The sequence below is a fragment of the Pelobates fuscus genome, chromosome 2, assembly GCF_036172605.1.
Source record: "Pelobates fuscus isolate aPelFus1 chromosome 2, aPelFus1.pri, whole genome shotgun sequence".
NCBI lineage: Eukaryota > Metazoa > Chordata > Amphibia > Anura > Pelobatidae > Pelobates > Pelobates fuscus.
The window spans coordinates 380,457,787-380,473,955 of record NC_086318.1 but is presented as its reverse complement, the minus strand read 5'-3'; the positions used below and the strand labels follow the sequence as shown (position 1 = coordinate 380,473,955).

Here is a 16,169-nt window from a genome sequence, read left to right as displayed (position 1 = left end):
TGAATTATTTTTGTGTTTATCTATAATAGTATCACACCCTAGTCTTACCGGACCTTAGAATGGCCAGACTTAACGTACCCGAGAATAGTCAGAAAACTAGCAGAGGTCAGGGATACAGAATGAGACACAGCGATAAGGAAAAGCCAAAAGTCAAGGGTACCAGAAATCCGGGAAGTCAAAACGAAGCCAAAGTCAAAAACCAGAAAAACACGATTAGGAACACACTCTCAGATAACCATCTAAGGGAAACCACGACAGGGCAATGAGCTAAGGAATAAGTGAGTTTAAATAACCCTCTTGTAGATCCGATTGGCTGTACCTAGCCCTTGACCCCAAAACGTGCGTGTGCACCTACATGCTGCACAAGCCAGGCATCATCATGGCATTAGACCGCCGAGCGGCACTCCCCTCGATCTTCGGAAGGTAATTATCTCAGTTTTTGCCACATGGATACGAAGGATACGTGACAATGCAGTAAAGACTCCTAAATTTAGCTACTACTTTTCACGACTGCAGGCTATTTAACATCATATAACAAAAGCTATGAAGTCTAAATGCCATTATCCGCAGCTGATCAGTAAATATTACGTCACAGACGTTGCTGTATCTGACTACCGTTCACAGCAGTTAATCACTAAAGATCATGTGGCAGGGGGTCTTGTGTCCAGCGGCCATTTTATTACCAACAACTGAAAATTGAACATTATATTACAAAAGGTGTAACTATCACTAAACATCACATCACAGAGTATGAGGTATCCAACTTCCATTCCCAACAAATGATCTCTAAATATCTTTTGAAATAGACCATGTTTTCCATCTGCACTTGCTTGCCTAAAATAATCTAGCCTGATTTCTTGTTGTTCTGATATATTAGTAATAGAATGAGAAGTAGAATGCGTCAGGTAGCAAGAATTACATAAAGGCATCTCCATTAAGGTTAAAGGAAAAAGCTGATGTCATCAGCTAGTATCATATAAGTGCCTTGAGAAGATACAATTCTAACACAATGGGATGCACAGAACAAAATGTTGTAGGCCTTGAATGAAACGAAGCTCGGGGCAGTGTCAGAATTGCTGAAACGTGTCAATCCAGCACACAGTTGTCTGTGGAACGTATAAGTAATATTTCAAAGTCCGAGACCACTGTGAAATAAGGTTTGTGAACAAAAACGTGTACATGAACAATCAGTTGCATGCTCAAATCTTAGCCTTTAGTGCTATAATTTTACTCAAAGTCACATAACCTTTGTTACTGCAGATGTTGTGAACTGGCTTTTTGGTGATGACGGTGTTCGAATAATGGAAGGTCACAATAACTTTTTTTATTTACTTAGAGTATTTTGCATAAACACATGATCCCATAAGCAAAAGAAATAAGCTTTGGAGTGACTCATATTCCTTCTTCCTCATTGCGATGCTATATACTAACTTATTAGTTTAATGAGAAATCTGTGTACTAACTGTTTTGTTCTTCCTTGTAAATAAACCAACCTTCTATTCTACCATGGTCTATTCTGCCATCCTCTCCTCAAGAAAGTTGGAATAAATATTTCCTGATTGATTCGAAACACATTAATTGATTGTGACGTGTCTGTGTTCACAGAGATTGTGTTACATTCAATCAATCATTCACGTATCAATTTGAAGATAATAGTTATAAGCATAAGTGATTTGTCTATTTCTCAGTTTATGTGAGCATCACTGCAGGGTTTCTAAAATGTTTATTACATTTTTCCAATGAGTGGTGATCCAAAGCTATATGTCTTAATATGCATTATATGATTATTGCCAGTGAGATTACTACTTAATGCACTACCAGTGGAGTCTTTTCAAACCTTGGGATTGCAAATTCAATTTCTGCCAAATCTTTCATCCTCCTAGGGTAGATCAAGATTGAACAATTAAGCAGGGATGTACAATTGATGTTGTTTGTATTAACTGAAATGTGTTAAAATATGGAGCAATTTGCTTTGTAAAATGGTTGATTAGTTTTTACAAACAACCTATATGTCACAGCTCTCTTTAGTTGCTTGGCACAATATACAATTAATAGCAAGTTTAGATGTACTATTATAAAAAGTTAGATGGGACCATTTAGTTACCAGTCCAAAGGAAATGGGGATATGAAGGACTTGAGACTAAGAATGTAATCAAATATTATTTTGTGTTTCTTGGTAAATTGTATGTGTGATTTTCCCATTGAGAAAAATGCACAAAATAAGGTAGGTACCATTCTCATTTATCCAGCGACCAGTCTGAGGCTTCTTCCTTGACGCTGGGGACTGAAGCTGGGAAAGAGTAGCCAAGCTGGGTGACATTTGTACAAATCTGAGGTTAAGCTCCATCATATGTTAAGGGTTTGAATGGTTTAATCCCCTAACATATAATGGCACCAGAACAACTTCATTGAGATAAGGTTGTTATGGGGTCTGAAATGTTCTTTTAAAATAAAATGGAGCATCTCATGAAAAAGGTCAACACAAGTTACATTTGATTTTCAAAGTTTTATTTGTTGTTAATTCCAGACAAGTGGCAGTTCCCTTTGAAGTCTGCTCTTATAAGGATTGTCATCATAGTGAGTCAGTTTTCCTCTCAGATTCAGTCACAGAGCCCATAATATCAGAAGAAGCCACGGATTAAGTGCTCGGGATTATTTTCTATGAGGACCACTTCTCAGATCTTAGAATGCTAGTGATCATGATTTGCTTCACTGATCAAAATAGTCTTTTCTGTCCCTTTAAGCCTTTTATAATACAAAATGCTGCTGAAAAATTCCATTTAAATGTGAACGTATTCTGTTCTGATCACATTGTTTCCATTTCACTGTCACCTATATATAGTCCAGACTTAGGTTCTATGTACGCTTAGTCATGTTTAGTAGATTTTCCAGCACAAAACTTGCCATTCTGCAGTGAACAATATAACTAAAATGTTATGTTGCTTTACACAAATATTTGTTGTCTGAGTGTGTAACATACCATCATAGCAATATAATGCACAGAAATGTGTCTTAAAGCTATAGTAAACACATTTAAAAAATGTGATTGGTACATGCTGCAACTGTAAATATCAATTTTTAATTATGTAAATACTGTTGCAATTCCACTAACAATGCTAAGGATGGCATCCCTCCTATTATGGCAAACTGTTGCCCTACACATGGATTTTTCTAAGTAACCTGTTTTCATGGCTTGGCTCATGAAAAGCAATAAAAAAAAACTTAGGTGGGTTTTCTTAGCAGATTCGTTTTCTGAATAGCAATTTTTTACTTAAGGAATTCAGTAAGTAGAGTAAGCCCTTATACCCTGATAAAAGAATCCAGCTCTTAGTTTTAAAGTGAGCTATGGATGTTCTCTATGACATTTACTCTAGAAGGCAACTTACACAGTTACACAAAATAAACGGAATATATGTGTATATTTAGTGTGTGTATTCATCATTCTAGAGGAACTGTACTCCCAAAGCAGTGATCGTTCCTTGTTCCTTCACCTCAGTGGAGAGTTTACTGAATAAGTGTGAATAAGCCACTGAAAATAAGTTTAAAAAACCCAATAATTACCTCCACTGCACTTTCATGTTTCATGGGCTATTTGGTTGTGGTAAAAGTGAAGAAGTGACAATTGCTTTTTAAATGGCATTGGCACTTCCATCTAGCCGATATCTTGGCCTTTTAGAGCCAGAGAATGTGCTCATCCACCACAACGATGCACCGTACACAGACTATTACCCATCTGTGTTTTTAGTTTATATTATTTTGATAAGAAAAACATATTTCACTATTTGTTTCCCCTTTTTTATTTCTATATTTTTAAAATCTATTCTACTATTCTAATTCCATTTTGGGATACAAAATGGACTGATGTATCCTCTTTATTTTAGAAACAGAAGCATGAGTGGGTAAACACTGTGCATTATATCCTAAAGGACTTACTTACTCGTCTTTGTACCTTACAATCCCAAGTGTCTGTTCTCCGATGCTGCCATTTAAATACAGAGTCACAGAAGTCTGAAACACGACCTTTTGGATTATATATGTATTTCGAAACATCCTGTTATGTTTCTTTTTCAAAAATGAAAGTTTCCAGTAGCTGATTTTTCAAAGGCATAGGTTAGGATGAAATTGCAGAATCAGCTGGCAAGTAAAATAGATGCTTTTTACTTTAGGAAATGTGTTTGATTGCTTTGCTTGAGATAAGGTACACGTAAGATGATACATTTGCATGGGGAAAGAATGAAAATTCAGAAAATTAAAACGTAACAGTGGGTTCATCAGTCCTGTCTATGTTCTGTGATCTGGGCAATAAAAGATTCCCTTTCTTTGAAAAATGTCTTTGTTGTACCTCGAAGATTCATTTTAGATTAATCTTTTATTTTGCTTTATTTCCAAAGGACATCCATTACCTTGCACTAGATAAGGGTGAATTGGCACTCGCTAAAGTGGCAAAGAAAAAGGCAGAGGAAATAGATGCAGAATCAATAAGCGCTGGAGTTGGTAAGAATTAATGCGGTTTTAAAACCTTTTCTTTTTCTTAAATCAATATTTTTCTGTGCTGCTGCAATGTTGTAAATGTGGGGGGTTATTTGTTAGTTTAAATCAGTGTCTAGAAATAAAGAATTAACAGAGATAAGCTTCAAACACCACCAAGGGATCTTTGACTTAATTTGTAGCAATTCCACTTTGAATAAAATAAGTTTTAAAAAAGAACTGTTATACTTATGCTCTCATTTTGCAGCATTGTATGTGGAATGTTACTCTTTTAGAATTGTAACCGTACTTCTTTTGTCCCGTCTTGTTAAAGTGGAACTGTCACTTCCCAGAATTTTTAATGTTCGGTTTACTTATTCCATATATATTTATTCCATATACTTAACAAATATCGGTTTGTGGAGAATGAAAAATAAGGTTAAAGTAGAAATCAACACCACTCTATCTTGGAACTGGCCACCTCCAGTAAATTACCTGCCTAATATTATGTAGGCCCCCCTTGTGCTACCAAAACAGCTCTGATGCATATATCAGATTTTTTGTTCCAGCACATCCCTGTAGCGTTACTTACCTTATCCAGGGGCCGGCCGCGGTCCTCTCTTCGAGCCGCGCGCGGTCCTGCTGCTGCACGAGCCGCGCGCGGCTCATCCGACGGCTGCAACAGGAAGGCGGGCAGTGACCGCGAGAAGCGGTCACGTGTCCCGCCTGAATCTAAGAGCACGCCGCGGGTCTCGGGCGCGCTCTTAAAGAAACAGTGGGAGCCTAAATTGGCAAAAGGCTCCCATTGGCCCCTGTCATGCCACACTCCCCATACACTTACCTTTTGGGGGTGTGGATATGACAGGAGCCAATCACATTAATTTAGAAGGCACTTATACTCACCTTTTTCCCTTAGTCCTTGCCCTATCGTGGTTTCTGTTGCAGTTCCCTTTAGCGCTTGTTGTGTTCAGTTGTGTTCCTTCGTATTGACCTTGGCTTTCTTTCTGACTACGTTATCTCTTTATCCTTATCTGTTCTGTTTGCCGGCTTGCTGTTTACTGTGTACCAGACCCCGACTAGTCCTAGTTTACGCTGTCTCTTTGTGCCCTTGACCTCGGATCGTTCCTGACTCTGTCTCCTCTCATATACTTCAAGTCCGGCCATTCTAAGGTCCGGTAGACGTATCTCTCCTCTGTGTTGTCTTTTGTTGAGTTGAAGCCTGCAAGTTGGGGTATATTTTCGTTACAATCCCACAAATGCTCAATAGGTTTGAGATCTGGGGAATTTGGAGGCCAAGGCAACACCTTGAACTCTTTGTCATTTTCCTCAAACTATTCCTGAACAATTTTTGCAGTATGGCAGGGTGTATTATCCTGCTGAAAGAGGCCACTGCCATCAGGGAACACCATTGCCATGAAGTGGTGCAACAATCTCTAGGCAGGTGGTATATGTTAAAGTAACATCCACATGAATGCCAGAGGAACATAGCCCTGAGCAGAACATTGCCACCACCGGTCTGTCTTCCTCCCTCCATAGTGCACCCTGCTGCAATATCTTCCCCAGGTAAACAATGCAAATGCACCTGGCCATGAACCTAATCTTAAAGAAAAAGTGATTTATCAGACCTGGCAATGATCCAATTCTGAGGCTCACGTCCCCATTGAAGGCTCTTTCGGTGGTGGACAAGGGTCATCATGGGCATTCTAACCAGTCTGCAGCCCTATATGCAGCAAACTACAAATTACTTTGTTTTCTGACACCTTTCTATCATGGTCATCATTAGTTTTTTTTTCAGCAATTTAAGCTACAGTAGCTCTTCAGTGGGATCTGACTAGACGGGCTAAACTTCGCTGCCTACAGGCGTCAATGAACCTGTGGCACCATGACCCTGATGCTGGTTCACTGGTGTCCTTCCTTGCACCACTTCTAGTAGGACCTAACCATCTAGCAATCACTATTTGGCCCTTGTCAAGTCACTCAGATCTTTTTGCTTGACCATTTTTTCCTGCTTCCAACACATGAAATTCAAGAATTAATTGTTCACTTACTGCCTAATATATTCCACCACTTGATAGGTGCCATTGTAACAATATAATCAATGATGGGGCTAAGCAGTATAAAGGAGTAGAAACAATATTCTTGTTTCACCTGAGAGTAGTTGAGAATGGAAAATGTTCATGTTGGACAAAGGTGGTAAATGGAGTCCCTCAAGGGTCTGTTCTGTGTCCACTTCTTCAACCTGTTTATTAATGATCTTGCAATGGGTATTGAAAGTCAGTGTTTGCAGATGGCACAAAATAAAGGTAATACAGAAAAGTAGAATATTACTTTGGACATATTAGGGAACTGGGCAATAAAGTAGCAAATGAGATTTAATTTAGTTATATGTCATACTTAAAAAAGGGTATTAATTTACCAAACAAAATATAATCTTGTCTCCTTTTAAATCAATGGTAAAACCACACTTGGAATACACTGTGCAATATGGAACCTGATTTAAAGAAGGGTGTTATGGAGATAGCACAGATGGGCTATAAAATTAATTAGGCATATGGATGATTTTAGTTGTGAAGTAAGGCCTTATTTTAGAAAGAAAAAAAAGCTACTCAGAAGAGATATGATAATATTATACAAATATATACAGGACTACTACAAACAGCTCTCTGGTAATCAGTTCATTAATTGGGCCGTCCAAAAATAAAAAGTAATTTGCTTAGGTTTGAAGACAATAGAGCTCCTCCTCGGCAATGGAAAGGGTTCTTTAAAGTAAGAACAATAAAGATATGGAATTGTCTGACTAAATAAGGTGTGTTATCAGATTCTCTGCAGGTTTTTAAACAAAGTCTGGATGGTTTTTTTTTTTAATATTCAAGGAAATAATAGTTAATATATGGAGTAACAGCTTGTTGATCCTAGGAGAAATTTAAATCCCAGATTAGAGACAATGAGGAATTGTTTTCCCATAATGGGGATTTTTGCCTTCTTTTGGATCAACAGCAGTAATGCAGATAATTCAAGGGCTAAAATTGAAGGACTTGAGTCTCTTTTCAGTCTATATAACATCCTCCAATGAAATGTGTGATAGCTACGCTGTGAATTGACTAAATTGCGGTGTTCCTGTGTATCCAACTTGTCTGGTTACAACTACATGTTTGTTCGTACACCCACTGTAAAGCGCTGCGCAATTTGTTGGCGCTATATAAATAATAACACAGTAGTAATAATAATTTAAAAAATGTTTAATATGCATTTAAAAGAAAATGGAAAATCACGTGATTTTTAATGTTTTCTTCAGTGGCGTCGTTTACTGTTTTGAAACGGTATATCACTGCAGGGAATTTCCCCAGTGGCCAATATGCCTTCTTTCTGGAAGTGCTTGGTAAATGCTGAAGCATTTGCGTCATTATAAGTGATAGTTTGAGAGTGTCAGCTGATCATCCCAGCCCATCACTGCTAATTGAGTAACTGCTTACACATTTACCAAGTTGTTCCAGATAGGAAGTTAGACTGGCTCCTGGGGTCTCCACTTGATACTTTTACATTATTTATCCTGAAAGGTCAGTTATTCTTTGGATTTAGAATAGCTCCTTCAGTGAATCCTTGGATCAGTGAATTTTTCCAAGTTGATGTCGTGAATCAATATAGTTTGGTTGCAGTTAGATGTAAACAGTAAATACGAATTTGTTTCCATGTACATCCAGCTCTGACAGACTACAATTTGAAATAGAGAGGATTCATAAATGAAGTTTTTAAAACAAGTTGGAAAGATGAGAAAATACATTATGCGGTACGCTAGGCACCATAATTGCATCATCTCATTAGTGTAAACTATTTTCGAGAAGTGTGGCTACAAATGAGCCTCTCCTGTCACCCGAATCCTGGTCCCTATGCTGCAACTCAGCTAGTCTGTAAATCTACTTTCAGATTATCTGTCGAAAGACATCCAACAATGATAGATGGAAGCAGTGGGTGTGGGTTAGTCCATGGTTGGACGGTTAATATGGAAATTAACTTCCGTATTATTTGAGTGACAACAGAGGTGCCGTGCTGTAGGCAAAGACAGTGCCTCGTTATGTCAAACTGTCTTACAATATACCGTAGTAACAGTGACACAATGAGCATAGGTTGTTATGGTGCTTAAAATGTCACTTTTAAAGCACACGTATATTTCAGTGTATTTGTACTTTAAATTTGTGGTTATAATATTTGCTAGTTATAATCTAGCAAAAATGTAAATTTATATGGTTCATTTATGTATTTTATATATTTTAGGACATAGTTGTAAGAATCCAAGTTTTTGCATGATTTGGAAAGGGAATATGCAAATATTTATGCAGGATTCCAATCATGCATTTACATTTAAAATTCACTCTTAGGACTACCCATTGAGTTAAATGTGTGCATTTTCTTAGAGGTTAATGTTTAGCCTTCCAGCTTTCTTAGAATTTGCTCGCTCCCAGCCAGCGGTGAAAAGCACAGATCACCGATTCTAACCCCGACTGCTGTACTGCAAATCTGTTTCATTCAATTGAGTACAGATTGCTAATTTAAACGTCACTTAAACGTGCCACAAGGAATTGACATGGCATAACCTATTAAGAAATCCTATAATTAATAATGATCACACAGTTAAAAAAAAATCCCAAGAGTTCATACTTTATTTCTTGATAAAAAATAAATAAAAACGAAGCGAGGAGCGCATATATAAAATGTCAGAAAGATTCCCAAGGCTAACTTCCATCAAATTACACATGGACCCAGTGAGATGAATGTATTTAACCTTCAAATCAATAGTTTTCACCCAAAAGGGATTCTTGTTGTAACAAGAAAAGCATATAAATTCTACCTAGTTCAAAGGCATGCTGTGAAACGCTATCATTCTGGTTAGTGTGAAATTACATTACAAATGTCGGCTCTTGTAATGAGGTAGAACCACAGTTAATATTAGCAATTTAAGGAAAGCAGTGGATGGGGATTTCTACCCTAAGAAACCTTAATATTAAAACTGTTTTCATTTTTCACTCTTCCGTCTAATTTGAAATAGGTTTTTGATATATAATAATTAGAATAAAATAAGGTTATTTTTCTTCCCTTTAAACATTCATGCATTGTATATTTTGAGGTTTTTAACCGTAGTTCATTACATTACAGATGCTATCGACCGTGGTTCCATATCAGTGCTCTCCACTTGTTTCTTGGTGGTAGTGGGGTATTTTCTAACTGTAGAAACATTATTAATTGTAGTATTTAACAGGTTATGCAAAGTAAATTCCTTGGAACACTTCTCAGCAGCACTGCAAAGACTGAGCTAAGAACCTGTGATACCTTGGTGTCTCCTGTGGGTGTGTCTACGTTAGAATGGATGTCACTAGGTTGGTGGGTAAGTGCGGGTCTGTGTAGATCATGTGATTAGTAACTGGGAAGTGTGGGTATTAACTGGGTGAGTTGCTAGGTGGTTCACAATGTTCACCAAGAGGAAGTGGTTGGCACGGGATTCGAATTTTAATTCAGTACAATTCTGAGTTTAATGAATAACCCTGTAAAAAATAAGCTGTGGGTAAATTACAAATACCCCAACAGGACGATCAGGGATCTTAACTCCCTTCCTGAAACTTAACACTGAAATTAGATGGTAGGCTGCAAACACAAAGCTTCACCATATATGCAACAGAGATAGACCTCGCCCCACAATACATATTGTAGCTCAGACACGTTCGCTATGCCTAATGCTAGCAGATTAGCCAGCAATGTATGGGAAGTGCAGTTAACACTTATATTTAGTGCTTGATGGTTCACAAACACCTGCAGAACAACTCGCCCAACTCGCCCAGCTTCCTGTACTCTGGTTCGAGAGTAGTAGACACTCCTGGATATTTAGTAGCCCATACATGCTTCATGATGTCGCCAAGCACACAATGTAGATACTCTGGGCCAAATAAAGGTCACACTCCTTCTTATTTAACAGGGCAAGCTCTGATACGTTACTCAGAAATGTTACATTACTCAGAATGTCAAGAATATGTAGAACCAGCTTGCAAAATACCAAACCGCCTAAATACAGGCAATGTACCACACCGCCCAAATACAAGCAATAAACCACACCGTCCAAATACAGGCAATGTACCACACCACCCAAATACAGGCAATATACCACACTGCCCAAATACAGGCAATGTACCACACCACCCAAATACAGGCAATATACCACACTGCCCAAATACAGGCAATGTACCACACCACCCAAATACAGCCAATATACCACACCGTCCAAATACAGCCAATGTACCACACCTCCCAAATACAGCCAATATACCACACCGTCCAAATACAGGCAATGTACCACACTGCCCAAATACAAGCAATATACCACACTGCCCAAATACAGGCAATGTACCACACCACCCAAATACAGGCAATATACCACACTGCTCAAATACAGGCAATGTACCACACCACCCAAATACAGGCAATGTACCACACTGCCCAAATACAGCCAATATACCACACCGTCCAAATACAGGCAATGTACCACACCGTCCAAATACAGGCAATGTACCACACCTCCCAAATACAGCCAATATACCACACCGTCCAAATACAGGCAATGTACCACACTGCCCAAATACAAGCAATATACCACACTGCCCAAATACAGGCAATGTACCACACCACCCAAATACAGGCAATATACCACACTGCTCAAATACAGGCAATGTACCACACCACCCAAATACAGGCAATGTACCACACTGCCCAAATACAGCCAATATACCACACCGTCCAAATACAGGCAATGTACCACACCTCCCAAATACAGGCAATGTACCACACTACCCAAATACAGGCAATGTACCACACCTCCCAAATATAGGCAATGTACCACACCGCCCACATACAAGCAATATACCACACCGTCCAAATACAGGCAATGTACCACACCACCCAAATACAGGCAATGTACCACACCGCCCAAATACAGGCAATGTACCACATCGCCCAAATTCAAGCATTATACCACACCACCCAAATACAGGCAATGTACTACACCACCCAAATACAGGCAATGTGCCACACCGCCCACATACAGGCAATGTACCACACCACCCACATACAGGCAATGTACCACACCACCCAAATACAGGCAATGTACCACACCACCCAAATACAGGCAATGTACCACACCGCCCAAATACAGGCAATGTACCACACCGCCCACATACAGGCAATGTAACACACTGCCCAAATACAGACAATCTACCACACCACCCAAATACAGGCAGTGTACCACACCGCCCAAATACAGGCAATGTACCACACTGCCCAAATATAGGCAATGTACCACACTACCCAAATACAAGCAATATACCATACCGCCCAGATACAGGCAATGTAACACACCGCCCAAATACAGGCAGTATACCACACCGCCCAAATACAGGCAGTATACCACACTGCCCAAATATAGGCAATGTACCACGCCGCCCAAATACAGGCAATGTACCACACCATCCAACTACAGGCAATGTACAACACCACCCAAATACAGGCAATATACCACACCGCCCAAATACAGGCAATATACCACACCGCCCAAATACAAGCAATATACCACACCACCCAAATACAAGAATTATACCACACCACCCAAAATACAGGCAATGTACCACACCGCCTAAATACAGGCAATGTACCACACCGCCCAAATACAGGCAATGTACCACACCGCCCAAATACAGGCAATGTACCACACCTCCCAAATACAGGCAATGTACCACACCGCCCAATTACAGGCAATGTACCACACCACCCAAATACAGGCAATGTACCACACTGCCCAAATACAGGCAATGTACCACACCACCCAAATACAGGCAATATACCACACCTCCCAAATATAGGCAATGTACCACACCGCCCACATACAAGCAATATACCACACCGTCCAAATACAGGCAATGTACCAGACCCCCCCAAATACAGGCAATATACCACACCGCCCAAATACAGGCAATGTACCACACCACCCAAATACAGGCAATGTACCATACTACCCTATACACCTTGCATTATAACCACTAAAGAAAGCTGAAATGGCTCAAATGTTTAAAGTTACTCAGTTAAATTTATACCTACCTGAAGGTAAGTGTGCATGACAGGTTAACGTTTTAAGCCCTTTCATTTTTAGCTAGTATTAAAATGTTAATAACGTTTAGGAAGTATAGTTCAATATCATTTTATTTTTAATAAGTGTTTTGAACTAACATTCCTTGTTCCCAACATATCTGATTGAGTGTGTGGACATCCCTTATAATTCCTCTAGTTTTCTTTAACCCCTTAAGGACACATGACATGTGAGACATGTCATGATTCCCTTTTATTCCAGAAGTTTGGTCCTTAAGGGGTTAAAAGAGCTATACAATAATTTGTAGTTTGCACTGCTTCTTCATATCTGTAAGAAGTGTGGTCCTCCACCGCGTCCCTAATACATGTTGCCAAACTTCATTAAAATATCTTTTAATTCATCGCTTAGGGAGAATGCTCCAGGATTGGGTTCTTAGACTTCCTTTATTTATCCCTATAACCTGCCTCAGGAAACTGGCCAAAATTTGTCTTCAAAGATTTCATATAACAGGAGCTTAAAGAAAGCCCTTTGTTCTCAGTTTGATTTTGCTTACCGTCTCTTGCACACATTCTTTGGGGCATGCACGTTCCATGTGAAATCGAGTCTGTGTTCCTTGGGTTTTTATGAGAGCGGCTGGTAATTATATGTAAGCAGGATTTGTATGCTTTCAACATAAATACAGTTTGTAGATAGGTATACTAAATATGACAAAGGTAGGTTTTAAGCAGCTCAGCCTTGGAAATTTGTGACTTTCCCTTCTCCTCCAGTGTCTCTGGAGAACACGCTCAGGCACCCCCTGGGCCAGATGCCAGCCTTGTCAGTGCCTAAGGCTCACATTGTAAAGCCAAAGGTTCTGAATATTTTTGGACATGAAATTCACCTCATATGGCCTGAAATGGAACTTGTAAAATTTTAACACTTGCTTACAGCATTTTACTTGATGGCAAAAGCTGGATAGTCACTAGCACTCCTGGTTTACATAGAATACTGTTTTCATGCAACGTCATGACCATGTGATGAATAATGTAAAGAGTGGTTTAAAATCTGAGGTTTTTAAGCTTCTTACTGCAGCAATCCGTCCCATCCTGATGCTGTTTATCACATGTTTAATTCACCTGGACCTACACTTCCATCAGAAAGACTGTCATTTCTGTGAAGGTGCACAAAGATGCCCAACGGGCTCTGCTTACATTGTACCATTTCTCTAATACTATACCTCACAATAAAACTTGCAAAATGAAGCAAAAAATGCACAGTATATAAATCTGAGCTTAATATATTTCACTGCTACAGGGATCTATAATTACTGTATTATTGTTATTTTATAGCATTACAAGACTATTGAAGTAAGACATTCTTTCAATATGATCATCAGTTTTAGCACATGATGATGGCAGTTTAAACCTATTTCTTTTTACCTATGGAGTGATAACATTAAAGCCTATGATGGTTTTGTGTCCTCGTGTGTGGAAGACATAGCAGTTCCTGTGCATTTAGAAGTTCTACTCCTTGCTTCCAGTGCAAATTAAGTATGAACCACAAGTATAGATATACAGTCTTTCCCTTTAAAGGAAAACCAGTCAACACTTAAAGTTCAAAGAACAGTTTATGTGTTAAAGGAACACTGTAGTGTTGTATCCCCAACACTATAGTGACCTCTCAAAAATAACCTTTAAACGTGTACCTGATTCCAGCGCCCAACTTCATCAGCGCTGGTTCCATCTCAGCCTCTGCCGACGTCCCCACTTAATGGGCATGTATTGACTTAATGTTTTCCTATGGGGATTTTTAAGATGCTGGTTGTCCTCATGCACAGAGTGAAACTCCATGAAACAGCAGGAAGCGCCTTTAGTAGCTGTCAGGTAAACAGCCACTTGAGGCAGTCCTAACCCTGCAATATAAACATTGCCGTTTCTCTTCGGTTAAGGGCACTGAGACACGGCACCAAAATTGGGCCAGTGAGATGAAGTGGTGCCTATAGTGTTCCTTTAAGATGAAGGTACCGATGCATTCATTCATGATCTTTGAACATCCACATCTTAGCATTTTTTATACTAGAAGTAATTTTACAGAGCTTTCTCCTGATCATTCTGTTTGTTTCATTACTTTCAGCTCACTTGCATTCTGCTTTTTGTATGTCTTTATAGAATCCTAACATTTGTTCTGCATTATGTATGTATAGCTTGTGAAAAAAAAATATATAAATACCTGCGTTGTACTAAGGACACCACAGCTTATCCAGTGAATACAAAATCTAGCGTTGTAAGAGCAGCTACCGTGGATTGCGTTATATAAACAAATTACAATATCGAATGCAATATTGAGACATTATAAATGAAACCATTTTAAATATCACTGTTTCAGAATCTGATTCAGTACATGGTAACAGGTTATACACAGAAAGGCTAGAGAACATTTTATTTCCTAATTTATTTGTTTAGGAAACAGTAAATGCTAAACTGCATGTAATGTACCTAGACTAACCGACAGCAAATACAATGGAGTAGTTATCTTAACCCCTTAAGGACCAAACTTCTGGAATAAAAGGGAATCATGACATGTCACACATGTCATGTGTCCTTAAGGGGTTAAAGGGACACTATAGTCACTAAAACAAATTTAGCTTATTGAAGCAGTATTGATGTATAGATCATTATTCGGAAGTTACTACTGCTCATTTATCTGCCATTTAGGAGTTAAATCATTTGTATTTCTGTTTATGCAGCCCTGGCCACACCTCCCGCAGCTGTGACTGACAAAGCCTGCATGAAAACAAAATAGATTTTTATTTTCAATCTGATGTTACTTACTTTAAAAGTTTTTATCTCCTGCTCTGTAAATTGAACTTTAATTACATACAGGAGGCTCCTGCAAGGTCTAACAAGCTATTAACAGAGCAGGAGAAAATAAATTCTAAATTAAGAATTTGCAATAAAGGAAGTGTAAACATTAGATGACTCTTTACAGGAAGTGCTTAGTCAACCTCATGCTGATGAGTTGCATTAAGAATGAAACGGCTGTCCATGAGTCGTTCACTGGCTTTGCATGTCTTCCTGAGTTGGGTTTCAAAACTGTTGTATACAGCAAACTTAAACTCCAAGGAATCCATGTTTAAAATGGAATAATGAGGCAAAAATGTGATCCTTTGTTGAACTTATTTGCAAATGCAAATCACTGCAAATTTGAGTTTTCTGTGGAAAAGCAAGTCTTATGGCTTGACTGGCGTGCAGATCTGTGTTTAACAATGTATTGACTGTTCACTGACTCCAGGTGGAAGGGGTTTTTAATCCCTTTTTTCTCCACCGTAACTTTCTTGGTTCATGCTCAGGAAGTATTTAGGAAGACTGTGTAAGTCACATGGAGAGAGTTGTGGCTAGTGCTGCATAAACAAAGTGATTAAACTCCTAAATGGCAGAGAATTGAGCAGTGAGACTGCAGGGGCATGATCTATGCACCAAAACCGCTTCATTTAGCTAAAGTTGTCCTAACTATAGTGTCCCTTTAAGTATTAATTTACTATTTCTGTTTAAAAACCACTGGATATTACTTTCAATTCTTCATAATGCATCAATATATTAAA

At 38.8% G+C, this 16,169-nt stretch overlaps 1 protein-coding gene across 1 annotated transcript in view; it reads left to right on the top strand.

The window, feature by feature from the left end:
- The window catches only part of WDPCP (WD repeat containing planar cell polarity effector), a 262,222-nt gene that overhangs the window by 154,388 nt on the left and 91,665 nt on the right, over nucleotides 1-16,169 (top strand). Inside the window, exon 13 of the mRNA XM_063441857.1 lies at nucleotides 4,392-4,494. Within this exon, the coding sequence (XP_063297927.1) occupies nucleotides 4,392-4,494 (103 nt within the window). The remainder of the gene's footprint in view (nucleotides 1-4,391; nucleotides 4,495-16,169) is intronic.